General features: G+C 44.9%; 1 protein-coding gene across 8 annotated transcripts in view; it reads right to left on the reverse strand.

Annotated features, from left to right (window-relative positions):
• AFF3 (ALF transcription elongation factor 3) overlaps positions 1-27,002 on the reverse strand; it is a 543,284-nt gene that overhangs the window by 23,412 nt on the left and 492,870 nt on the right. For all 8 annotated transcript variants that reach the window (XM_074332383.1, XM_074332377.1, XM_074332384.1 and 5 more), the window contains 5 exons: positions 24,435-24,615; positions 15,938-17,020; positions 10,732-10,856; positions 7,785-7,986; positions 5,325-5,446 (listed from right to left, as the gene is read on the reverse strand). In XM_074332383.1, the coding sequence (XP_074188484.1) occupies positions 5,325-5,446; positions 7,785-7,986; positions 10,732-10,856; positions 15,938-17,020; positions 24,435-24,615 (1,713 nt within the window). The remainder of the gene's footprint in view (positions 1-5,324; positions 5,447-7,784; positions 7,987-10,731; positions 10,857-15,937; positions 17,021-24,434; positions 24,616-27,002) is intronic.

Here is a 27,002-nt window from a genome sequence, read left to right on the forward strand (position 1 = left end):
TTGCTATGGGTGAAACTGCAGTGTTTATGGGCCAAGGATTTCAAATGACAATTGATCAGAGGGGTGCCTCGTCAACCTACATTCCTTCTACTGGTTACGAAAATGCATGTGTTACCTGTGTTTTGGCAATTCATCTGGATGGAAAGAAGCCCCACCTCTAATCATCACTAAGGGCAAGAAAGATAAGGTTGAACGTGTTTCAGGCATTTATGTTCTTGAAACCAAAAAAGCCCGGTGCACACAAGCAGTTATAAGGAAGTGGGTCGATTTAATGCTGCCATTTGTTTTGTGAGGTGGCCAAAGAGGTCTAGCAGTTGGATTCAGCCAGCACTCACCGTGCTAAACACATGAAAAACTTCCTTGCAGAGAGAAGAACAGATCAAATAATGATTCCTGCAGGAATGACTGCTTATCTCCAGACTCTTGATATTGCAATAAACAAACCATTCAAAGACCATTTACGCATGGAAATCAATGACTACATTGAAAACAGAATGGAGAGAAATCAGTGTGGAAACTGTGAAGCCTAGTCCGCAAGAGGTCGTGACTTGGGTGAAGAATTCATGGGATAAAATCACTGACAGCTGTGTTGCCAATGCACTACGAGCAGGACAAGAAGTGCTCATTTAAGGAGAGCTCTATGGCTGGACATGAGAGATCGGGGCCAATGGTTCTACAGGGAATGGAGTCGCAAGAAATTCAAGCCGGAATTCGGGGTTTGGAGATTTATGACGATATTCCAGAAGAAGATGACATCACTGTATTTGAATAAATGTAAATTTCTGTACATGAATAAGTGAATAAATGTAGATTGTTGTACATGAAAAAATAAGACATCCTCTGAAAAAAAGCCCTAATGCGTCTTTTGGGGCAAAAATTAAGACCCGGTCTTATTTTCGGGAAAATAACGGGATTTCATACAGAAAAAATTCCATATGAAGAACCTGAAGGCGTACTAATGGTTTATCGGGAAAGGTGGGATCCAGCTTTGAAGCAACTGGGAAAGGGAGCCCCTCAGGAGAATAGCAGTGGCGTCGGCAAGCCCTCCATGGCAGTGCCTTGCCTTGAGGTCACATCTCCTACTCAAGGATTTCAGTTGGTGGCCTTTGAGTAAATCATGTGGCCAGAGAGCCCACCTTTCACACAGGAATCTTCCCATTTCCTATAAAGTTAAAATCCTCTTAGCTGTGAGACTGCTGAGCATAATTACATTACAAATGCCGAGTCCTCTTCCTTCCCCACGGCCATGTTTCACGGCCACAGTGGCTGACGGGGGTCTGTTCTCACTGTCACATGTTTATGGACAGGAGCTGGGCTCCTGTTACTGGTGCCATGGGGACAGATGAAACGTTGGGTAGTTTGGCTGAATGCGATGATCGTGACTGACTCTCACATCCTCTGGGAGTGCAGGCAGAGCTGGCGCGAGAGGTTCGCGGGCTTCCCAAAGCAGCAATATGGTTGGTGGGAACAGAGGCTGGATTTTCAGCCAAGCATTTCACCACCGAGCTCTGCTCAGGACTACTGTACTGAGGCCTTCATGACACAGTTGCTCCCTCTCAATCTTCCCTGGCCAGGAACTCGCCGGTCACTAATTAGGACACCAAGCAATTTACAGATCATGGCTTCGCAATAATAAGATCCATTTCTTGGCTTTGAGTTGAATGAAGTGTTGTCACTCCTTGACATAAATTCTTATGATTTCTTTTTTAAATAAAATTTTGGTAATCATACCAGTGTCACCTTAGGACCCAGGCTACCAAGTAGTGAATGGCATGTGTGCCTAAATGTCAGGGGAGGAGGCGTGGTCACAGTGCCACCAACCTGAGCCTGCAATTGACACAGAACAAGCTGACCTGGATCATGTTTTTAAAATAAGTGTTATTTTGCATCCTGAAGGCACAGACTGGTGCCTGTTTAATTGGTGAGTCACACAGGAAAAAGGGCTTGGAAGCCTATGAATTTAAGGTTACCTGCGTGCAACTCCCTTACATTCATGGATAAAGAAAAAAATGCAGGCAGCACCCTCCCCCACGCTGGGTTCATTCAACACTGGATTCAGCTGTTGTTTGAATCACATGTTTATTCAACCATTAATGAGTATTTATAATAACAAAGGAATGAGTTTACTTGTTTTTAAGAGCTGCATGATGTGGCTTTAAAAATTAAATGACAGTGTGGCATCTGTTACTTTCTGGATCACAGTAACTGACTTCCATCAATGCTACATTACTCCAGTGCCAATTCTCTAGCTCTGTCTTTCCTTCTCCTGGTGGCCTCTGTGTGGTCATTTCACTGCTTGTTGACACCATCAGTGAGAAGTCAAGGAAAGTGACTGTCAGCAAGCCTGCTGGTGGGGAAACTGCCTTAGAAGGTACACCGGAGTGGAGAGGGAGCAGGAGGAGGCTGAAGTTTTGGGGTTCCAGGGAACCTTTCTGGGGAGGCCACCCATGTGCCTCCCTCTCCCCCGAGTTAATAACTGAGAATTAATTAATCGCGTCCCTAGCTCCTGCCACTGTACCTGGTGCTTAGTTAGTGCTCAGCACACACCGACTGAACCTGGGAGGATTTTATAAGACCTCCTCGCCACTGATCTCTTAAGGGAACTTATTTTCATTGTTTCGAGGAAGAGGCAATGCCCATTTTTGCTTTTCAAGCATGAAGCACCTTCCCAGGACTTTCTTAGGTCAGTGGTTGAGTGGCTGTTTGAGTCACATGTTTATGTCACTGTTACGGATTTCAAATCAGTTGGGACACAGAGCAATTGGAAGATGCCATGTCTCTCTCCATATGATGGATGTGGAACGGTGCTTTTTTTTATTCAATTCGATCTATATCCATAAAAGGAGAAACAGTTGTATTGTCGCTGTCAGCCAGAAAAATTAGTCATACTGCTAACGGGAAGAACCAATGACAACAGGCTCTTCACTGATACATAGTGACAAAATTATATTAGCCTCAGCCCCAGCAGATTGAGAAACACTTCCTCTTGTAAACAGCCCCAAGAAACTGCAGATCCAAGCACAACTGTTTAGTTGTTGCTGTTTCTGAGTTAGCTTTCTAGTCCAAACATTAGAAAATTCCTTACATTTTAATTTTCCGTGTGTGAGTGTGTGTGTTTAAATACCATGCCCGTAACAGCACCTGCTGGAAATGTTTAATGTTTTGACCACCTCAGTGTTTAATTGTGTTTGATCAGGTTGTTTGATTATGACTTCCGAATGCAAATTTCCATGTCATCATTAAACACAATTCTAATCTCCTGTTTTTACAAATGGTTAAAGCCCATGTGAATACTTTATACCACTGAACCCTCATTATATTGGTAGTTGATCAACTGATTGTACTTCCATTACATGTCCCCCTCCCCCCCACCCAGGGGATTAATGATGACAAAAGAAAAATTCTGAGATGTCTCCTAAAATAAATTACAGCGGGTGGAGAGGAAGGGATGATTAATTAAGCAGTTAATAGCAGTGGGCCAACTAACAATAGACTTCTCACATTCCCAAATGTATGTTGGACCTTTGAATCAACTTCTGTAGTGACCACCGGATGCCACCGAATCCCGCGTTAAGCGTGAACTTCGGGACTGTTGCCTGTAACCAATCAAAAGGAGTAAATATGTCTTCCTTACTGACTGTGCACCTGTCCTAGAACCAGCCCCACTTCACTTTCTCCTACCCACCTTATCTGCAGCCAGTGTAAAGTCTTTCAAAACAACTTACATCTTTCTGCCCCAAAACATAAGGTATAAAAGAGCCTGTCAGCTCCAGGATGGCAGACATGTTGCCAGCTCTGTCCAGCCCCGCTGCTGGTGTTTTAGATTGTACGCCCCAGGACCTGGTCCTTTTCTGGCTTGCATTTGGCTCAATAAACCCTTTCTTACAGAAAAGCTTTGGACCATGAGAGTTTCTTGTTTAATAATGACTACCTCCCTCGCTGCTTAGGGCAGTGGAGAAGAGGAGGGAATGGGCACATGGTGAGGGCCAGGAAGAGAGCGTGTGTGGGGTTGCCAGGGCAGCTGCAGCAGCCATGGGAAGAGGAGAACACCTGTCCTCCTCGGCCACCCTTAACCTTTCATAAATTCAACTATCTTGGAACACAGCCAGTAAATGAAACACAAAAATGCAGATCTGTCTTTCAACCCCCAAATTCTGTGCCCGAATTAGCTTATTGAGGCCCAGGTAATGCCTGAGGTCCACGACGTAGTCCCATTTCTCAGAGACGTCTACAGAGGAGACAAATAGATCTTGTCTCTATATGGGTGAAATGAGGGCTGGAGAAGAGGAGGGGAGGAAGGTGAGGATGGAGAAGCCATCACTCTGCACAGAGTTTTCATTTCTCCAGACCAATACTCTTGCCAGAGAGTCCTAGGAGAACTGGGTCCTAGGAGAACCCCTGGGAGACAGGTGTCACAAATACGTTTTTTTCTGGTAAGGAAGCTGGGACTTACAGACATTTAGCACCCTTTAATTTTCTGACTTTGCGTGGGGTTAGCGGTTTATTGTCTGTCCCCTTAGCCAGACTGAGCAATCTGAGGGCAGGATTTCTTATTGTCACACGCTGCTCCACCCCAGCGGTGCCTCACACAGACAGGTACTGGGTGCTCAGTGAACAGCTAAAGCTGAAAACAGGTGTCAAGCAAACTCTAGAAACCATGTCTTCCGCCTTCCAGGCTTGTCCTTGACCTCGACACGTATTATTTCCTTAAGAATCTAAATAATTTCCAGTGTCATTTAAATCATTTCTCATTTGTCATTTTCAGCACCACAAGGGCATTCTAGGAGGTTATTTTTATTCATCTGTTTCTCTTGTTTCTGCTCCTTTTAAATTGATGCTGGGAATGGAAGTTATACTTGGGTTTTAGTGCGAGGACTGGCTGAAGGGTGACAGGGTATTTTTCTCCTGTATAAGAATTGTTTATAGTGTTATAAAGAATATATCATTTTAGAGGAAGGGAGCTTTCATGAGTAAATCACTATCATTCTTTGACTGTGATAATTTACAAAAACAAAAATGCTTCTCTTGCTGGTAGCATACAACCACCATCAGTCCCCAAAATGCTTGGAAATGTAAGACTCATCAGTGCCAACTGCCTTAGCTTTCTGACATTCTGGATGTGACCCCATTAAGACTGGTAGTTCTAGCTGGTCAAAAGTCGCGCCAGGACCCAGGGGTCCATTCAAAGTTAAGCTGCAATTCCCTTCGAGGAGGGAACAATTCAGTGACCAAGCCACGCTGCACATGGCCACAGTGTAATTTCTACCTCTGATGTTTCCATTTCACCTTGCCCCTCACCGTATCAACAAAGAGTCCACACTTACATGTCATCGAAGATAAGCCTCTGCCTCTTGCAGTCCCGGTGGCCGTTGGAGCCTGGAGACCACGGCTCTGTCTGTGGCCGTGACTTGTGCAGCACGTTTTCTGAATTGTTGTGAGTTGCCTTCTAAACAACAAACAACACACCAGTCTTTCAGAAGCTGAAAGGAACAACCCATTACACAGACTATCTTGTGTTCTGTGTTTTACCTTAGAATTGATGGTGCTGTTTTGTTTAAATAAAGAAAAAGAGATCATGCGTACCAGTTGTAGAGCTGAGGGCTTTCACACATGTTTTCCTGTCATTCTCACAACAGTTATCTAAAGGGAAGTAAGTCTCAGAGTGGCCAACCTCAGAGGTCCAGTAACTGATGCTTGTGAGGTTAAGGAATTTGGCCAAGCTCAAATCGTGGTTGAAGGTGGAGGCCCAGAGCTCAGCGCTCAGGCCCCTACTTTGCCCAGTTGACTAGCCCCGTGGCTCAGAATCACCTGGGGGCTGGTTAACACAGAGACAGCTGGGCCCCACCTGCAGAGTCACCACTTCAGTCGGTCTGGGGTAGGGCCTCAGAACATGCATTTCTAACGAGTTCCAGGTGAAGCTGACCCAGGGCCAAAGCTCTCAGAGCCACTGAGCTGTAACCTACAATCCCTCACAAAAGAGAAGTCACACAGGTCGCAAATTGACTGGTTCTCACTCACTGTCTGCGAAGACTAGAAAAAGCCAAAGGGACTTATGAGAAATTATTTCAAATGTGTTTTAAGAAGGAACACTATTGATCTGTGGGAAAATTAAAAAAAAAAAATCATTATTTCCTGGGGATAAAAATATTTACAGAGCATAGCATCCACTGTGTGCCTAACACATGGATCAGAAAACAACCATCTTTGGTCATGAAATTCAAATCGACTCCTCTGAGGTAATTAAAATTGAGTGTATACAAAGGCTTCTTTAAATATGGACCGATTTTATGTGTCAATCAAATCTCCTTGTTATAAGAGCCTCTTGTAGTCTGTGCGTTTCCTTCTTGGCAGGCATGGCCGTCAATTACAGATGTGTGTGATCCCTCATCCAAGTCATTGTCCCCAGTTAGGCTGGCAGGTGTATGTAGGCATGGACAGAAGTCATTAGGGCATCACTGAATCTCCGCTGCTGGGCACAGTGCCACACAGTAAGTACTTGCTCAATAAAAATCTGCACGCTGAAAGGACAACTAAATAAAGTCCTTAATTTAATTTTATTTTTTTTACAATTCTCTGCACACCACAATTGCTTGTGACATAAGGATCTAGAGGCACAGAAAGGTCTGGTTTGCTTTTAAATTTGAATTGGTAGCTTTTTATTTCAGGGTTTTCTAGTATGGTCGTCTCAGATTCTTGCAGCTTAGAATTAAAGATAATTGTTCCCCAATGAGGGTACATAAGGGGGTTAATTGCCTGATGATACAATAAGATTTAGGCTCTTGCAGGACCTTCTACCAACTCCTTAGCTGTTTAATTTGTGGGCTGAAGCATCAAATACTGCCTCCCATCTCTCTTTGCAGGGTCCTGTTCTCAAGTTGCCTCTCTCACTGCCTCACAAAGCCCCACTGGTTTTGACAGGCACTGTGACCCAAATAACTGAGTAGGGCGAGTTCAGAGTGAACTAATGTACCCCAGAGGAGAGGACGCCTGGTACAGGGCCCCAGCTGGCAGACAACGGGGCGGGGGGGGGGGGCGCGGGGAGAGGGCAGTAAAGAGGAACTAACAAGTGGTGTTAGTTGCACAGGTCCATAGGTGTCAGGTTCTTTAGATAGTACCATTTCATTTAAATCTCATGACACCGTTTTGCAAATAAAACAGGCTCAAAGTGATGAAGCAAGTGGCCCAACGTTACGTGGTCACTAAGACACGAGGCTAGACTGACTGTGGACCCAAATCCCCGGCCCTTCCCGGGCGGTGGGGGGATCTGCAGGGCTCTAGAATCACCTGAGGAGGTCGCTGGAAGCAGGGCAGTGGCGGGGGTACCACACTGTGGCTTCTACACTGGTCGCCAAGGGCAGAGAGGGAGCCCCGACATTTTGGCCTGGGGTTTCCATTGCAGGTTTAATTCTATCCTGGGGCAAAGAATCTTTTCAAGTGAAAAGGTGGGTTGGTCTAAAAGTCCCCGTATACTTTGTGAATATAGTATTTACTGGATAGTGTTCTAACAGTTTGGGGGGATTTCTTTTCAAACTAAGAAATGAAATCCTACAAAGAGGCTTCCTCAGCAGAAGCGGCTAGCCTCCGGCCCCTCCCCACAGCTCGCTGTGGGGACTAGGAGGGGGGACAGAGGGGCATACTCCTGTGCTAGGACTTCCCAGAGCAGCCTTGGGGATCCTCTCTGGGACCTCCAGCTTGTGATCTGACTGTGCTGGGCTGGAGATTCAGCACAGGGGTGTGCACAGCTTTTTATTTTAATCATCGGGACGGGAAGAGCATCAACGTACCGCGACGTCTCCAGTGTGAGCCTGCAGCTGGTTCTCAGCCTTATGCTTTTTGTTGGAGGTGGCAGAAGTGAACAAACCATTGCTGTTGGATCTGCTGGAAGACGTCAAGTCGTCACTGGAGTATTTGTGTTTAGAGGAGTCGGAGAGGGGTGAGATGGGCGACCGGAGCATTTTTTCATTTTTATTTATGGGTATTGCCAAGCTGAAAAAGGAAATCACAGTAATGGAATGTCACCCAGGCAGTACAGGGAGAGGTAAATGTTTTATATATGACCCAAACCTCCTATTTAAAACCTGCTGGTAGGAAGACGTTTACGGGGAATTATTATACCAGGAAACAATTTTATGGCATTAGGACCATAACAAACAATAAGCAAATTTCACTCACTGATTCTTTCACTCGTGGGTCCTACAGCATGAAGAGGAATTCTGCAGTTAAATGACTAAGAATAATAAGACTTTCATTTTCTGAGTTTTTCATCTAAGGATTTCAAAATCCACAACAAACAATTTCCTGTTTTCCTAGCAAGTGTAAGCAGCAAGTAATGGGGAAGTCAATCAAATGATATATGCGTGCCCCATTTCCAAAAGGACTTTTGCTAACACCTGAGCTGGTACTAATTATTATGTGGAGAATCACAGAATGACCTGCAAAGCAAGAAGCAAGTTTCAATTGTTAGGTTTCAACTTTCATTATGAGCTAACCAGGCACTGATCCGAATAACCACAGAATAGAAAACTGTCGCCAAAGTTACATTTTCTGATTCCTATCTGCTTATTTTACCTTCAAAACTACTGTCTATAACTCTCCCCAAAATTAACCATAAGAGAAGGGAGTGCCTTCCATTAGAGTCTTAGCAACATATATTATATCGATAGAACTCTATTACTTAACTTTGAAACAAAAAATAATTGGGGAAAGACACATTAGCCTGAAATAAACTCAAACACTACTAATCTGGGATGCTCACAGAAATCACGTGACAGAGTCAGTTAAAAAAAGGTAAATCCATTTAACAAAGATTTAGGACTTTGTAATTGCATGCGTTGGCTATCACTGCAAACAAGCCATTAAAATCACTTCAAAAAGCGATTTCCTTCGTTTGGTGGGGACAGTGTAGAAACAAACACAGGCCTCCAACGATAAAGCCAAGGTTCTCAATGTTATGCAAACAGATATGTGGAGTGACAGAACATGTGGTGCTGGATTTCTAGTTCAAAAAGCGTTGGATGTCTAACAACTCAAGTGGGAAGACACATTCTGGAAAACTGCCCTGGGCCAATCAGCCAGGGATGAGGAAGGCACTGATGCTGAGGATGGATGAACATGTCCAGTATAATTTTTTCTTGACATGGGCGTGAAAGATGTCCTCTTTCTAAGTCTCTACTCTTTTCCACACTATGTGATTTTAAATGTTCATGAACGCTAAATGATTACATTAAATATTATGGTCATGGATATATGATCATTTCTTCTTCATTATTATAAGTTGATATATATTCAAGTTGGCCAAAGAAAGTTTTGTTGGATCTTCTCTTTGGGACGGGCGATCATCTTGTATATGTAAGATGCGGGTGTCTTACTTATCACCTGGGTCAAACCTGACAGCACAGTCAGCACAGAACACCTCTCCGAGACTGTCCCCAAAGCACTTTCATAAGCATTGTTTCCTTACTTAATGTAAGACCATTGGAGCAGGCAGGCTCTGCCTGGCAAAGGCTCTAGAACAAGAGCTTCTATCCTGGGGTCCAGGAACTTGGATGGGAAAAAGTTACATCCTCACGTTCATGAACCTCTCACTGACATCGGACATATCCTTCAATTATGAATGAAGGCAAGAAACCAGAGGAGTGGTTTGGCAGGAGCAGTACTGGCAACACTTGGGACTGTGTCACCGGTAGAAATCACCGATATATCCTGTCACATGACAGTTGTTTCAGACGTCTTGAAATAGGGTTTATATTCGTCACTACTAGAATTTATGGCAGTTACCAGATCTGCTAGTTATTTGATGCATTAATGAAACCGCACATTTTTGAAAGATTACTTGGAACCACATTTTCCCCACTGACATTTTCCCAGTAGTGTGGGGTACCATCCACTTGGCCCAGAATCTGTGGGAGAGGCCAGCTTCATGTGCAGCGCCCCTCCTGCTCAGACCCCCGGAGCCCTGGTCTTCTGTGATTCTGACCCTGCAGGGGGCCTGGCTCCAGTGCCCTCGCTCTCCAATTTCCGCTCCGGGTTTTAGTGACACTCTACATCTTTTCCTAACCTTCCAGTTTACATTTTTATGTGTTGTGCTGAAGCATTAATCTCCCCTTAAAAATTCTATGTACAAGTCAGGGAGAGTGAGGGGTGTCTTGGCTGAGGGAAAGTGGTTTCTGAGTTGTGGTATTTCTAAACAGAAAGAGCTTCTATGACTGATGGTAAGCTACTTGCTTATCATAAATACCTGGGACCTTGCCTTGCTAGAAAGACATTTGTCACAGAGGATTCAGTGCAACATGGATCTGCCTGGCACCCCTGCAGAGGAGTCACTAGGTGTCCGTTTAACCTTGGAGACACAGATCCTGTCTAACACCACAATTTTAGTCCAAATCTAAGCACTTTAGAGTCGTCGTATGGAGGTTCCATTCAAAGTTTATCTTTCCTCCTCTGTGTAATAAGCTTAGTGTTCTTACAGGTTTAGCAGCTGTTAAAACAGTGGTTTAAAAATTCAGTTATTAAGTTTTCAGAGGGAGGGTGTGTCTTTGCGGGTACAGAACTGTGTGTAACAACAAGTAACTGGTCTGCATTATTAGCCTTGGGTTCAACCAAGGGAAGCATGTCTGGAGACCCAGACCAGAGCAGTCATTAAAACATTCTGACTGTCCCCCAATATGGATCATGACATTCAGACCCAGAGATCCCTCCAGCTCACTTCTATCTTCAAGGGAACATGCATACCTGTTGACGTTCATGTTGCAATGGTTAGCAGACAAAGCATTACTGGCAGAGGTGGTCAGTCGTGAAGAGCTGTCCTTGTCTCCCTGGGCCTTCTTGATGTCCCTGTAGTCGTCTTCGTTGTCACACTGTGTGGAAATAAGCAAAAACCAATCTGCTTTGGATCTCAAGGGCACGTCATGAGATCCCATCACCAACTTCCACAAAGCAGGCCTCCCAGGAGACTAGCTCACCTGGCCTCTCTGGAAAGCATCCAGCAGCATGCCTGGCCCTTGGCCCAGGTTACCAGTCAGTTCCTCAATGAATAAGGATGAAATCTGTCACTTTTACTATCGACTGTTTAGTGAGAGGGAAAGCGTGGCACTGCAGAATATTATGGAATTTATATGTATATCCTTCCACACATTTCTGTCTCTCTATATCTATGTATACCTACATAGTTATCCATATTTCCAATATATGTGTTTATCAATTTCTATCTATATATATTTTTCTTGTATATATATATATATATATTTCTCTCTCTCCCCCCCATCAGTCTATCCATTTATCCATCAATCCCCACGTGAATAATTGACTGATTCATTCATTAATCAATTAATCACCTGGGGATTGATGGATAAATCAATCCAAAAGTAATGAGGGGGGCAGGGTATCTAGAGGACCACAGAAAGACAGAGGGGTAGGGAAGTAGGGAGCTGACCCGTATTACCTGAATTATATTGTTTGTATATGACATCACCCCTGCAAAGGTTGACACCATTTTACAAATGAAGAAAATGAAGTATAGAGAAGGTAAGGTCACCTGATTAAGGTCACCCAGGAGGCCAGAGATGACTACATAATTTGCAGGTTCAGCTCAAAATGAAAATGCTAGGCTCCTTGTTCAAAAAACAGGAAAAAATTCTTGTCGTGGTGATGATTTTTTTGTATTTGACACCAAAAGCAAAGGCAAGAATAGCAAAAATAAACAAATGGGACTAAATCAAACTAAAAAGCTTCTGCACAGCAAAGGAAACCATCAACAAAATGAAAAGGCCATCTATGAAATGGGAGGAAGTTTTTGCAAACCATATATCTGCTATGGGGCTAATATTCAAAACATATAAAGAACTCACAGAACTCAACAGCAAAAAAACCAGACAATTTGATTAAAAATGGGTAGAGGTCCTAAATAGACACTTTTCCAAAGAGGACATATAATTGGCCAACAGACACATGAAAAGATGCTCAACATCACTAATCATCAGGGAAATGCAAATTAAAACCACAATGAAGTATCTCCTCACACCTGTCAGAATGGCTGTCATCAATAAATCAAGAAACAAGTGTTGGTAAGGATATGGAGAAAAGGGAACCCTGATGCACTGTTGGTGGGAATGTAAACTGGTGCAGCCACTATGGAACAGTATGGAGATTCCTCAAAAAATTAAGAATAGGACTAGCTTATTGATGAGACAAGAGTTAACAGGAGTGGGCTTGTGAGCTGGCAGGAACGACCTTAAACATTAACTGCTTGGCTCTGAATCCCCTGGCTAGCACTGCACCTGCAAGCTGACAAACACCTTACATCCATCATAGGTGGGAGCAGAACACTTCATAGGTGGGAACAGAATAGTTTCCAATCACAACAGCAACCCCATGCAAGCTGACATCCATCATAGATGGGAACAAGACAGTTCCCAGGAGAAGACAATTGTAACGGCAGCTCCCCTGTAAGCTGACAAGCATCCTACATCCTTCATGGAAAAATATAAAACCCCAACACTCCTTCTCATTGGTGCTATTGACCCTATAAGACTCTGCCCTGATAACACTCCTTTTGCCAGTATTTCTCTTCCAAACAGAATGTTCTCTCTCTTTCTGTCTAACTTTCAATAAATCTTTTTTTTGCTCTTATAGAGTCTTGTGAATGCTTTCACATTCTGCGAACAACCAGGGGTTAAATCCATGCCAATACACTTATAACCCAGCAATTCCACTTCTGGATATTCATTTGAAGAAAATGAAAATACTAACTCTAAAAGATATATGCACCCCCATGTTCACTGCAGCATTATTTACAATAGCCAAGACATGGAAATAAACAAAAAATTCATCAGACTATATATGAGGTGTGATCAAACAATACTTCCAGGACTGCTTCAGAAAGTGTCAAGAACGATGGGATAAGGGTGTTCGAAACAATGGGGAGCATTCTGAGGGGCATTAATGGCAATGTGTCTTTTACTGTAATAACTTTTTTTAAATTTAAGCATTCACTGTATGTTTTGATCACACCTCATAATTACTGTATTGCATATTTGAAAGTAGCTTGGAAAGTGGATCTTGAAAGTTCTCATCTGGAGAAAAAAATATTGTAACTATTGTATTTTGCCGTGTATAATGCACACCCATGTTTTTGGCCCAAACTTTCAGGGAAAAAAATCTTTTGTTTTTATTTTTCAATTCAAATTTTTATTTGTTTACATTTAGGTACTGGTTTTTTGTATTATAAAGGAATTTTAGCATTTCTTTTTTAACATATTATGGGACAAGAAATTTTATGTACTGGTAACAAATTTATGATATTTATGCATCACAGAAGGTCAAGAACTCTTTGTCGTTGCGTTTGTCGTAAGTTTGAGAAAACCAATTATCGTATTCCAGAGTATTATTTTGCATACAGATATTGTTATTGATTTCTAGAGTTACACTTTTAACTCATAAGCATAAATAAAAGAATTAAAACATTTATACAGATACGGACTTAGTACTACCCATATATAATGTGCATCCTTATTTTTCCCTCACAAATTTGAGCAAAAATGTGTGCATCATACATGGCAAAAAACAGTATGTATGGTGGTGGATGTTAATTGGACTTATTATGATGATCATTTTGCACTAGACACAAATGCATCATTACATTGTATACCAGAAACTAATATAATGTTATGTCAATTATACTTCAATTTTTTTTTGTTTTTTAGAAAAGCAGGAAGAGTATTGTATAAAGTATTAAAGTAGAAAACATTTTCCCGTCTTTCAAAGGCTCTCTCTTGATTTGCCACAGTGGTGTTTATTTGCTGTTTTATATTGTGCTCCTTGAGGGGTGGGGATACCTGGGGTGGGGGTGGTGAGTACAGACTCAAGTGCCCAGGGATCCTGTCCTGTGAATGGGCACATGTGTGGTCCAACAGTAGAGGGTTTCCACTGCCCACCAATTGTGGAACCCACCTGTAGTGGGGTCACTAACTCCAGTCAGGCATTTCCCCTTTTCATGACCCACCCCCCAATCCAGGTGAATTGGCAACCCTAGGGGACTGCGGTCTCCTCTCTGAGACCCCTCAGTACTTGGATTGGGGTTGGGCAAGATGTCCCTCCTGACCCTGGCTCTCACTGTGCCTGCCCCTTGGCCCCTGGGAGGCCAAGGCAGCAGCCCCGTTTCTGGAAGGAGATGGGGAGGGAAGGCTGCACAGGACCAGGCATACTAAAGGCCAAAGGGCAGGTAGAACCTGTCCGGGGGAACAGGGGGACTGTACATGGGTCAAACTCCACATGCCCCCACACATGCTCTATTGTCCCATCATGCTTCACTTACCAAACACAAACTCGAAGATAAAATGAAGAATTTCAAGATGGTAACCACAAGCATTAAACTGCAAGCATGAGCCCTCTGAGCAGGGGCCCTGTGGGTAAGTGCTACACAAATCTCAGGCTGATTTCTTATTGTAAGACCCTGAGTCAGACAACCTTAGTTCATTTTTGGATCTGTCCCTTATCACCTAGTGAACCTGAGGCAAGTCGCTTTAACCTCTCTGCCTCAGTTTCCTCATCTGTAACATGGGCATGACAATAGTATTTGCCTCATAAAGTTGTAAGAACGAAATGATTTAATATGTACAGAATGCTGAGAATAGCATCCCTCATAGGGACATACATATGTGTTAACTGTTAATGATTTTGCCCTAAATTTGGAACCATCCACAATTATTGCAACCTGTGGTTTGTGCCCCATTTAGTTTTCACTGTGGTCCAAGTTACTTTTGAAGGTACGATAATAGGAGGGGATAAAAAGCATCAAAATTGGCTTTAATTTATTATGAAGTTACTCTCATGTTCAAAAATCTTCAAAAACTGCTGAGCATTTGGGTCTGCTTCCAGATGATGTGTCTCCAGCTCTCCCTGTACGTAAACTGCCTTTCTCACTCCCGTGCTTCCCTTGTTTCCCCTTTTCCCCATTTGATGCAATTTAATCCCTGACCCTCTGATTATACTCACGTGCCACATAACGTTTTAGTCAACAATGGAGCACAGATATGACAGTCGTCCCATAAGATTTTCATGGAGCAGAAAAATTCCTATCGCCTAGTGTCATTGTAGCTGTCCTAACGTCACAGCACAAGGCATTTGTTGTGTTTGTGGCGATGTGGGTGTCACCGCATCAAACCTACTGTCCTGCCAGTACATGCTACTTGATAATAAACGACTATGTATTTACCATATTACATTTTTTTCATTAGAACATATTCTTTCTACTGATAAAAAAGTTGCTAAAACAGAAGGCCGTGTTACGCCAGCAGCAGCCTCATACATCTAGTGTTCACCATGTTTCTTGATTACATCACTTTCTCTTGTGCTGGATTGAATCCTGTGTTGCTTTGAACAGTACATGCTGCACAGGCTTGGAGCCCAGGAGCAGCAGGCTAGACCACACAGCCTCGGTGTGCAGTGGGCTAGACCACCCGGGTTTGTGTGAGTGCACTCTTGAGCAACACCACTCTTGATGCTCTCCTTGAGCACCACCACCAGGAGCAACGGTGGCTGGTTCTCTGATGCCGTCAACGTCACCTCTTCCCTTCCATCAAAGAATGGGGTTTACACAGTGTTTTGCTTTTCTACAGGCCCAGCAGCCTCCAGCTTGCCTCAGCACACTTGATAAAGATTTCCTGTATGCCTACTTCAACATGCAGTGGGACAGGAATTATTAATCGAGAACTGTAAAATGGGAATCATAATAGTACTTCCCTCCCTGGGCGGTTCTAAGGACTTAACTGAGTTACTGTATGTCAAGTGCTCACAACAGTATCCGGTCTGTATAAGGTACCATATGAATGCTTGCTGAGTAAGGACATGCCAGACTAGCAGGGGACTCGCGCTCCACTACCTCACCCAAAAGTTCAGGGACAGCCCTCCTTCCCGGCTAGGCCCTCAGCCCCAAGCCTACCTTGCGTTTCCTCTTGGACTTTGGCAAAGCCTTTTCCACGGGTGTGTCGGCTGGATGGCTGGGTGGTGCGCTTTCAGCGTCCTTGGCTGCAGGAGCACTTAAGACCCCCGGCTCTGGGGGCAGGTGTTCTGGGATCCTGGACAGAAGGGTCAGGTCAATTTTGACCCACAGAGACCTGACCTCGTCACTGTCCTTCAGTGGGGAGAGAAGTTCGTTGCGGCCAAAGGGGACCAGCGTGTAGAACTGCTCCTCCAGCTCCTTGGCGATGTCACTGGTGGTCCTGGCGTTGATGGAGCCCACAGAAGCGCGCGTCCCACTGCCACCGCTGATGTTGCTGGCAGCCTCCTTGAGTCTCTGTTCACTCGTGGAGGCAGCGGTGGCCACCGCCTGCGCTTTGGCCAGAGGGTACACCTCCTGCTCTGACTCCAGGTCCGAGTCCGAGGAGGAGGACGAAGATGAGGACTCTGTCTCAATGAACTCCTTGGACTTGGGAACGATCCTGCTCAGTCCGCGCGTGCGCCGCTTCTCGCAGGTGACTGAGGTGCGTAGCTCCTTGCGGTGGCTCGTTCTGCTGTTGCCGCAGGGCCTGGCTTTGGTGGGCTCCGCAGGGATGGCCGTGCCAGCCCCCAGTGCGTCCGCGGGCTCCTCAGGCCGGTGGCAGTTGGCGCTGTCGCCAGCCAAGGTCCTCTCCGTGCGCCTGGGGGGCTTCTTGCCCGCAGACCTTCGCGCGGGCGCGCTCTCGGGTGGCGCACCAGGGACCGCAGGCGGTGGGGCGGCTGCAGTCACGGCCACCGCCACGGCCGCTGGCGGGGACTTCTGCTTCACACCTTTAGTCCCGGGGGCCTTGTTCGCTGTCCTTGGCCTCTGCTCCTCCTTGCAGGCGCTCTTGTCCTTCTCTCTCACGCCGGCTTGGCACCCGTCAGCGAGTTTCCCACAGTCCTGCACTTGGTCTTTCCCCGGGGGGTAGTACTGATTACTCTCCGGCCCGTGGCTTTCATTTTGGATCAGAATAGGAGGCTTGTGGGGATTAACTTTGTTGAGCCATTTATCCAGCTGCCACTTGTTCGAGGACGCAGGCTCCGCCTAAAAGCAGAAAACCAGCAACAAACAAAACATCTTTTATTACAGACTCACTTAAAAGGGCCTGGCTGCTCTTATCTTCACTTACTCCTTTAGGCGTGTGAGCAGAAAACGCGTGGGCTGGAAGCAAAGGAACATGGGCACAGCAAGGGTGTGGGGCAGCTCTCAGCTGGCACACAGGATGTGGGATGGTGTCCCTTTCCTGTCCCCGGTCACTTAAATGTCAGCGCCGTTCTTTGAAGCCTATTAGGAAAAATTCGGGGATAGCACTGTGCTTCGTTAGAACCCACTTCTAGCACTTCTGAGTGTTACACAATGTATATTTTTAATAATTATACATACATACATAAACTTGAGATCCCTCAAAAGTTAACTGGGAACTGTCTGAGGGCCCTGAGTGTTACAGCACTCACTTTTTTCTAAGATCTAACATTTTTGGGGGAATTAGAAGAGGGGGATAAGTGGAACGTATATAATCCCACAAAGAATTAACATATAGTTTATGTGGTGAAGGCAAGTGGGGCGTAGTTGTTTACGAGTAGAAGCAGTAACTTTGGGAAGACGGTATACCATTGTTTAGTGGTACAGAACTCCTATTTTCAAGGGACCGGGTGTATGTCCTGTGGGCTCTGGCAGCTGAACTTGGCTAGCCCATCCTCAACCTGCTTTGCCAGAAATGTTTCAGACATGGAAATGACGATGGAGACCTTTCCGGTAAACAGTTTTGCTGACTTAGAGCAAATCATGGATATGACAGGTTTCAAACTCTGCCCCATAGATTGGTTTGTCACTGAATGCCCCCAAAACAGAATATGAAACGTTGTGTAGATGCATTTTTCCAGGAGAAGGCCATAGTCCTACGTCTCATAAAAAGGTTAAGAACTGATGATTTTATGGGGAGTAACTGCTTGATCGGTTGATTTCTAATAAAAGTCCATTTATCCAGCATCTACGATTATTAATAGAAAAGAGGTATATAAATGTAGAAGTCCAGACAGAGTGATTTTCAGTTTGTGACTATATGTAAAATGGGGGAAATATTTTGAGTGATTAAGGTGATGTATTTTTTTCTACGGCCTCCCACCTTCTGCTGTGGCAGCCATTGCTTCAAGGGGAGAGTATATACCAGCCTAAAATAAAGAAGACATTGCATTTCCAATATAATTGGTTAAAGTCTAGATCAAGTCAGGCTCCCTTGTAGGAGAAAAACTTTTTTTAACATAATAATTTCCAAAAGCTCGCTTTTATGTGTCAAGATCTGCTTTTCAATAGTGAGGTCCATATTAAGAGCAGAGCTTGGGGTATAACCACATGAAGGGAGTGAAGAGAGGGCAGGGTCTTAGACACAGGGGTCCTGGCTGAGTCTGGGGGAGTCTGGGGCGTAGCTCAGGGAGATGGGAAGTGTCTGATGGGCCAGAGGAGCTGGGGGCCAAGACGGAGAGGACACAGAGTATGGGCGCCAGGCACTAGAGCTTATGGCAGGGACCATGGTCATCCTGCTAGTTCTTCCAAAACTGATGAGACCAACTGCACTTCAGGGAACCCCAGCATGGTGTCCAATGACTGAGAAGGACAAGTAACACTTCACTGGAGGCCAGCATGAGGATCCAAGGCTCTTGCCCTGGGGATCTGGGATAGAAAAGCTTCACTCTGGGACACAGGTATGGGAAGGGAAAACCTCATGGCCCCAACGGGGAGTCTGGTCTCTGACCTGAATTTTGCTATGTTTGTTTATGTACCAGAAGGACCAGGGCTCTAGAGTAAGACGCAAAAGAACAAAAAGATCTATCTTTTCGGTGCCCTTGAGAGGTTATATGTAAATCTTACCTCGCTTTACTTTGGCTTCTCCAGAGAAAGAGAGCACACGAAACATACAGAATGATAGCAGATGCATGCACTGGAGAAAGTGGGCCATGGAATAGCTTTTGCCAAGGGGAAGCTCCCACCTTCCCTGAAACTAGCTGAGTGTGGCCGAAAGCTAATATGGTGGCAAACAGTTTATGGCTTCTGATATTGTTTCCTCCCGCCCCCATTTCTCTCACTATGTGACCACCGATGAGTCAGTGACTTGTTTGCTTCAGTAAATAGGAATGGATGCTGAAGGGCCTCTTGCAGAAAGGGGACCGATACTGGGAGAAGGGGCAAACATTTAAGGCAGAGTATACCATTCACATTGGCCCTACCACCATGTTTAACACTACCTCTCCTTCCCCCTACCATCCCCAGCCTTTCTCAGCTCACATCTCTGAGGCGAGAGCACACAGATGATTGCCTGGAGCGAAAAACAGCTGCACATGGGGAGATTCGCGCTAAGACTTCCTGGTGGGAGCGTTAACAGCGGAGGGGAAAATTTAATAAATTTAGTATCGGGCCCATTGCCTGATGTGCTTTAGGGTCATTTTTTTCTGCACTTCACAGCTGAAGAAATCAGTCTGAAGTATCATTTTCAACACATCACTAAATCACACTTCCTTTCTCAAGGATCTACGAAGACCTCCTACTGCCTCTCAAAGGAAATCCAAATTCCTCGGGCTGGTGTTCAAGGGCATTCATCATCTTACAGTCAGTTGTCTTCCACTGTGCGACACCCGCAACGTACCTCCCACTGCACGTATGGCATCTAATTTAATCCATGCTGGTAAGAAATATTATCAGTCCTAGTCTGTAGACGAGGCTCAAAGAGGTTAAGCGACATGTCCAAAGCTGCAGAGCTGTCAGGCACCAGTGAGACGAAACTCGTATTTGTCGAGGTTGAAATACCAGGTTCTCTCTCCTGCTGCCTCACCTGAGCTCCCATCACTGTCTGGCACAGCTTCATGGAAGGGGCACCTCATGCCTTTGAGAAATGTCAGTCTTCAACCTAAAATGATCTAATTAGGTCTGATTTGGGGAGAATACCACTAACTTTCCAAACAGTACCTGTGCCCTTTATTATCCTCAAAGGCACAGTCTTTTCTTGTTCATATCTGCTTCATGTGTGTATGACATCTGACAATTAAGTTTGCGAACTCATCCTAGAAAAAGTGCTACATACCTCATTGCTGAATATCACTACAGTCACCTTTGAAATATTAATACTCCCTTGGGAAGCTATGCACTGACACCAGCACCTAGTCCTTCAAAGCAATTTTGGAACTCTTTTTCTGGAATGGCCATCAGAGCTGTCGTTGTATTATATTACCCTTGATGTCCTGAATGTCATCAAAATGTCTTCCTTTCAATATTTCCTTTATCTTCGGGTAAAGAAAGAAGTCATTGGGGGCCAGATCAGGTGAGTAGGGCGGGTGTTCCAATACAGTTATTTGTTTACTGGCTCAAAACTCCCTCACAGACAGTGCCATGTGAGCTGGTGCATTGTCGTGATGCAAGAGACATGAATTGTTGGCGAAAAGTTCAGGTCGTCTTTTTCACGCAGCCTTTTCAGCACTTCCAAATAGTACATACACTTGGTTAACTGTTTGTCCAGTTGGTACAAATTCGTAATGAATAATCCCTCTGATATCAAAAAAGGTTAGCAACATTGTTGCAATTAAGTTCACGAACTTAACTGTCAGACCTCAATGTCTTAATGTTGGGTCTGCAACAAAGCCAAACACTTCTTTTAGGTGGGGGCTGGGTCTGTTTCTTTGTGTCCTTTGCAATGTCTGTCATAGGTTAGGGAGGCAGATTGCCATGACTGTGCTCCTACTAAGCACAACTCGTAGTGGATACAATTTGATAATCAAATTGTATTATTTATTACTCCGGACGTCCTCACAGATTAGGCCACACAGGAATATCTGCCATTCCGGGGAGGAGGCAATTGTGGCTAAGGAAGGTTAAATGTGAAAAGTGGCAGTGAAGGGGGGCAAACTCAGGGCTTGGAACCCTCATCCACGGGCATGCTGCTGGTATGGTCAACCTCCTGAGCTGTCCACCAGGTTCTGCTCAGTGTTTTGTTTGCTCGCTCGCTGCTTTATATTTTCAGCCACGACTCTCCTCCGTGATTAATCTCTGTATTCATGCCTAAGCGTCCACCGTGCACTGTAGTTCCTGCTTCATCTCCATCCTTCACAGCACCCACTGCCATGTACCCCATGGACACCTAATTAAGGAGAAGCTTGTTGGGTCATTGAGTAACTTGCATCACACTTCTGCTGATTTCCATGGTCAGTTAAGGGAAATGCACAGTGGAAAACACAGCTTACCTGAGCAACATTAAGGGCTGGGTGAAGCCCTAGTGTAAAGAGATGGGTTAAACCTACTTAATCTCGGCACGCCTCAAAATCATGGGACCAGGCTCTTGTTTCCTCCAAGTAGTACCTCTGATGTGGGGAGCACTGGTCTGGGGAGCTCCGTGTGCTGGCTGAGGGGTAAGGCGCTTTGACATGACAGGATGTACCATGCCAGGAAAGATTAGTCCAAGAAAAATGAGGCCCTCATTGGGCCATCGAGAGGGGATCTGCAGAGATGGAAATACCGTGTTTCCCTGAAAATAAGACCTACCCTCAAAATAAGCCCTAGCTAAGATCGTCAACCAGATGGACGCATTTAGTACGTTATGACGATGTTCCAGAAGATGACGACATGAATGTATTTCAATAAATGTAGATTGTTGTACATGAACAATTAATAAGACATCCCCTGAAAATATGCCATAATGCGTCTTTTGGAGCAAAAATTAACATAAGACCCGGTCTTATTTTCAGGGAAACACGGTAGTGTTTGCAGTGGTTCTTCTATGCTAGCTCGCATATATGGCATCGTATATACTACTTTGGAGGTTCAGCTGAAATGCAGTGGTTTTTTACAACCACAGCCATCAAGAACAGTTCAGATGAAACTCAGTGAAGCCCCACAGGTTTCCAGTGCTGGCACATTAAAGGGGAGAATGCAGGTGGTTTGGAACCTCATGAGGGTCTCCTTCTATCCCCCTACCCGCGCTCTCCTTCCTCCCCCCGTCAGGATGTTACCAGTAGGGGAAGTGACGGCCAGAAACACTTTGCTTCAAAGCAGAATAAACTGGTGTGCACAGTGGAATGTGAGGTGTGGGGCTCTACAGAGCCCCCCAGTCACGTGGGGGTCAGGAAAACAAGCCTCACTGCTGTCTGTGAGGTGATGTGGGCCAGTGTAGTCAGAGGGAAACAGTGACACTGTGGACAGCCAGCTAGAAAATGCTACTTCCCTTCTTTGCGATTTTCATTCTGCAAAGGTGCTTTGTTTCCAAAGGGCGTGTGTCTGCATTAATCTTGGGGAAAATGTTAAGAGACACCTGACTTTTATTCCCACTCGTACATTTCTTTCCAGCAGAAAGAAGTGGTGGGCAGCAGGGCTAACACCTCCCTTGCCATTTCTGCATTGTCTCCGCAGAGAGAAGCAGGAATTGAAAACTAGATGTGACCTCAGGCAACCTAAACTTTTAGGCTGGCTTTAGTAGACTGGTGCTCCCTCTCCTCAGCCAGGGGCCTCTGACAGCTGCTGGAAGAAATGACAAGAGCTTCCTTTCATCACCAAGAGGTTTAAATCTTTGTAATTATCTCGGTGACATTTGGAAAGAATTTGCTTAAAGCACCTTATAACTACTTTTCTTAGGCTACTTTCAGCCTCATTCATGAGCTCTAGAAGTCACAGTTCAGCAGGAAAATAAGACTCAACATTCATGAATTTAACCTTCAAAGTCTCAAAGAAAAGCCTGGGGGGTCTTCATAGATACACTTTTTGTCCCCATCCACTCTCCTCCTTGGCTGTTGCAACGTGCCTGGAACCCAGTTATTTCTTGTAATACTATTCTGGAGTTTCTCAACAAGTTATAGCATAAAGCTGACTTTGAAGAATCCTGTTTAACTCCTCAGACTGAACTCCTGTATTTTTTGTTTGTTTGTTTCAAATTACTCCCATTGTTATGCCAGTTCTATGAAGACCTTTCCTGTCAAATAATTGTTGTATCCTGGAGCCAAGCTCCATGTTGGTGGCAAATGCTTAATAAATATTTGTTGAATGAATACTGAATGACTGAATGAATGAATAAATGAAATTATAAAGAAGGAATCATACTTTAGTTTCTGGGACGAGCCAGGGTTATAGCAACCTCTGGCTTTTATAGGTTAAAGGTGCTAAGAGCCTTCCCTCTACTACAGGTAGGTAGGTAGATAAGTAGGTAGATAGGTAGGTAGATAGATAGATAGATAGATAGATAGACAGATAGATAGATATAGCAGAGGACGTAAGCCTCATGGAATGGGGAGAAAAGTGTTGGAGAGATGGCTTATTTCAGGATGAGTGAAGAGCTTTTGGTGCAGAGCAGAAAGGTGCTGGAGGAGAAATGAGGAGTGTGGGGAAATATTCTGTCCCTGGGTTTCTCAGGGATCCTGCCCAAAGCCCCAGCTTCCCGAGAGGACACCGGAAGGGGGAAAATCCGAGGGAATTTAAGGGAATAAACTCGAAGGACTTCAGATGAAAACACCACTGCTTTTGGGTGTGATAACATCCGAAGGCACAGGTAGAAAAGCTGGGAACAGGACTTGTGCTCCTCTCTCACCACCGTGATTTGCCTCAGGGGCTTTAGTTTTATTTCAAAGCCTATTTAGAAATGTGGGCCCCAAGTGGTAAAGAGGATTGTAGGCAAAAAGTTGAATCTTACTACCCATGGTAATGCCAAAGGTTTATATACTCAGGAGGAAACTATTTTATTCCTTCCTTGGAACTCAGTCTACTCCTACAGAAGCACGGACTTGAGAAATCGGCTCCCAACCCTCTCCCAAGAATCTCTATGCTCTGAATTACTCTTTATTTTTCCCCTTTCCCCTTTGAAGTAGAAATAGCACTGTTTTTATTGGTGCCTTATAATGTTTTTATATGAGGCACCTAAATCTTCCACACAGATACTCATTATAGCTATAAAAGGTTTCATTATTATTTGTAGGTTGATGCTAATTTTTCTTTTTATATTTTCACAAAGAAAACACAGTTAAGAAAGTTTTATTAATATTTATAGCTCTTGTTCTTCTAATCCGTGACAAACTGCAAAAAAAGTAAGATTATAACCATGTTTAACCCATAAAAACTCCTTTCCCCGTGATTTATGGGTGACCCCATTTCCCAGGCGGTAAACTTCCCTCGCTGGTTACTTCCTCGCTGACCCTTAGGGAGACTTGATCCATAGGGTATTTCCAGTCAGTGGTAATTATAGAATATTTGGAAATTTCTGGAAGTCAAGAGAGAGCTTTTTGGACAACGAAAGATGAAGTTTCTGTACTCCCAAGGAAGCTGTGTAATTAGGAGAACTGTGGGGAGGGGACAGAGTGAGGGAAATGATGTCCAAACAAACCCTGACAGGCTGCCCAGGGGTGGTGGCCCCAGGGGTCCCAGCTGTCACAGCCCAGAGTCCACGGGGGAGAAGCCGCCAGGGCAGGGGCTCAGGGGCCAGTGCAGGTCTTACCTCGGGGCTGGAGTAGTGGGCAGTGCCCTCGCTCTCACTGGAACTGCTCTCGGTCTCTGAGTCTGATCCGGAGCTGCTCTCTGAGTCGCTGGACGAGCTGCTGCCGCTGCTGCTGCTGCCACTGCCGCTGCCCTTGCTGGGAGGCACCGAGGCTCTGCAGTTGGCCTGCTGGACTACAGCACTGCCAGCCCACAGGGTCCCCAGGGAAAGACAGGGAAGGAAAGCCAAGTGAGCAAACACGAACACCACCGAGCACGCTGCCACTTCAGCACAGCAGACGGGGGGCCCAGGCCACACATCTGTCAACCATCCTTTGGCCCATGAAGAGTGATCACCAAGGTCAAAAGCATTCTAATGGTTAAAAGAAGTATTAAATAAAATTGGGAGTGAAAGTTGGTGTCCCTTGGTGGTCGGGCATGTGTTCTTTGCGTGGCCATTTTAGAAGGGGAGGTGGTGTAATTCCAGAATGACTGTTTCTATTTTGCTGCTGTTGTTGGGAATGGCTTTTCCAAGGCACCCCAAATCTAATCATCTACAAAACTGCAAGGAAATCCAAAATGCCTGAAATATTTTATAAAAAATGAAAATGTCTGTTTGCTTTATTTTTGGACGTAGGCTGTGAGGACACGCACAGTATTTTGCTCTGTGCTTTCATGGCCTGCTGGAAGGTTCTGGAGACCGCAGGACCGGCAAAGTTACAGTCTGGCTGCCCACCTCTTCCTGCTCACAGACTCGAGGGCTGTTTCCCTTATAGGAGCTGGCTTGTTAAACAAACAGTCATCTTCCTTTGAGTCCTTTATTAATGAAGATCCATTACTTACACATTTTTATAGATTTCAGGCTTTAAAATTCAACCCCAGTACAGTGGCTTAAAGCAATAGCATTTCAAATGATACTTGATGTTCCCACCTACACTGGAACTTGCCAGGAAGTTATACACTCCAATTATATACTCAAAGAGAACAGGAAAATGGACACTTTCGAATGGTAATTAATTTACCACAAAACTTCAAATAGCACACATCCACCCCAAAGAGAGTGTGAGCCAAAAAAAGTTTCAGTACTCACATAACATTCAACATCTGCAAAGTCTGTATTAATTGCATTGAAACACACCTGAATTTGTTTTTTTGAGGTCAAATTCTAAACCCAGAAAATGCAGTGACTACGTTTTTTTTTATGTTGAATCAGCATATAGTTGCTTGTCCTTTTCAAATGTGACTACTGCTTCAATAGGACTGAATATTAGTGAAGGCCATGGGCTGGGGGGCTTGTCAGGGTTTAGGGTCTCAAGTGCAAAGCAGCCTGGACAAGGTAAAGGGCCCGTTTTACCCTCCCCTTAAATCTTTGAGCAAAAAAAAAAAAAAAAAAAAGCTTTGCCCACGGACAGATTCTCATAAATCCTCAGTGGGAGGGCAGCGAGGGGGTTAATACTCATTGGAGCCTGGCTTCTAGAAGAATGAAAAGACAAGAAACTGTCTTGCAGGATATATCTGGAAATAAAAGCACCTTCTGGAACTGCAGGGTTAGGGAAAGAACATGTTGGAATATAACCTTCCATAGTGGTTTTTCTGTCCACCACCAATATCATGGTCCATACCTACTGTGTGACAAAACTCTTCAACATCAGACAACATCTGCACGTTTATGTCTTGTCTGAGCTGAAGTGATTTCTTTGGCAGCCTCTCATTTATGTCTGGTGTTGAGTGAGGAATCCTGGCTCTTTAGACAGAGGCAGGGAAGGGGAGGTTAGTGACCAAAGGGCTGTAATATCGCTTTCTTCCCTTATGAACTAAACTCCAACAACCCCCCCTGCCCCCCGGTCATAAGACCAAACCCCCAAATCTCCCAAAGTGAAGCAACACATGGTGGAGGAAAGGATATGTGCGCCCCCACGGTGCTTTGGGTGACACTGCCGAAGACTGGGAAACTAAGATGAACAATCAGCATTCTGATCGGTGTTGTGTGACGGCCCAAGGCTTTGATCACAGGGCACTACAGCCCACCTGCTTCCGCTCAAACAACGAAGCCCCTGTGATGAGGCTGTGGTGTGTGCACGTGTGAGCGCAGAAGCAGTAACACGTGTGTGGTTCCCTGGGGCTCGCACTGCAAAGTGGCTGCCTGCCTTTGGAAAAGCAGCACTCTAACTTCCGGGAAGACGTCCATTCACCAGTCACCGCACGGCCTGCCTTTTCCAAACGCCTGTCCTACAGGAATGAGACACTGGCCCAAGGAGACAGAATCTCTGATCAGATGTAGCTCAGTAGAAAAGCCTTAGGCTTTCATGATTTCCTTCCTTAAACCAGGAAATTCACTTCCAATGAGTTTTACTGGCATAACTATTATTTGCTTTATAAAACAGTTGAGCGAGCCAAGAGTTTTAGGTTTTTCTTCATGCTTTGCTTGTAAGGGCTGTGGGGCTTATGATGCCTCTGGGGTCAGGATTGAATATGTTCGTGTTTCTGTGGTCCAGGTAGAGAATATGTCACCAGAAAGAATCCATGTTACACACCCCTAGCCTGAAGGGCTCTGGTGGCTCCAGTTGTGAGATCAAGAGAACTACCCTAC

The sequence above is a fragment of the Rhinolophus sinicus genome, linkage group LG05 (assembly GCF_036562045.2).
Source record: "Rhinolophus sinicus isolate RSC01 linkage group LG05, ASM3656204v1, whole genome shotgun sequence".
Lineage (NCBI taxonomy): Eukaryota > Metazoa > Chordata > Mammalia > Chiroptera > Rhinolophidae > Rhinolophus > Rhinolophus sinicus.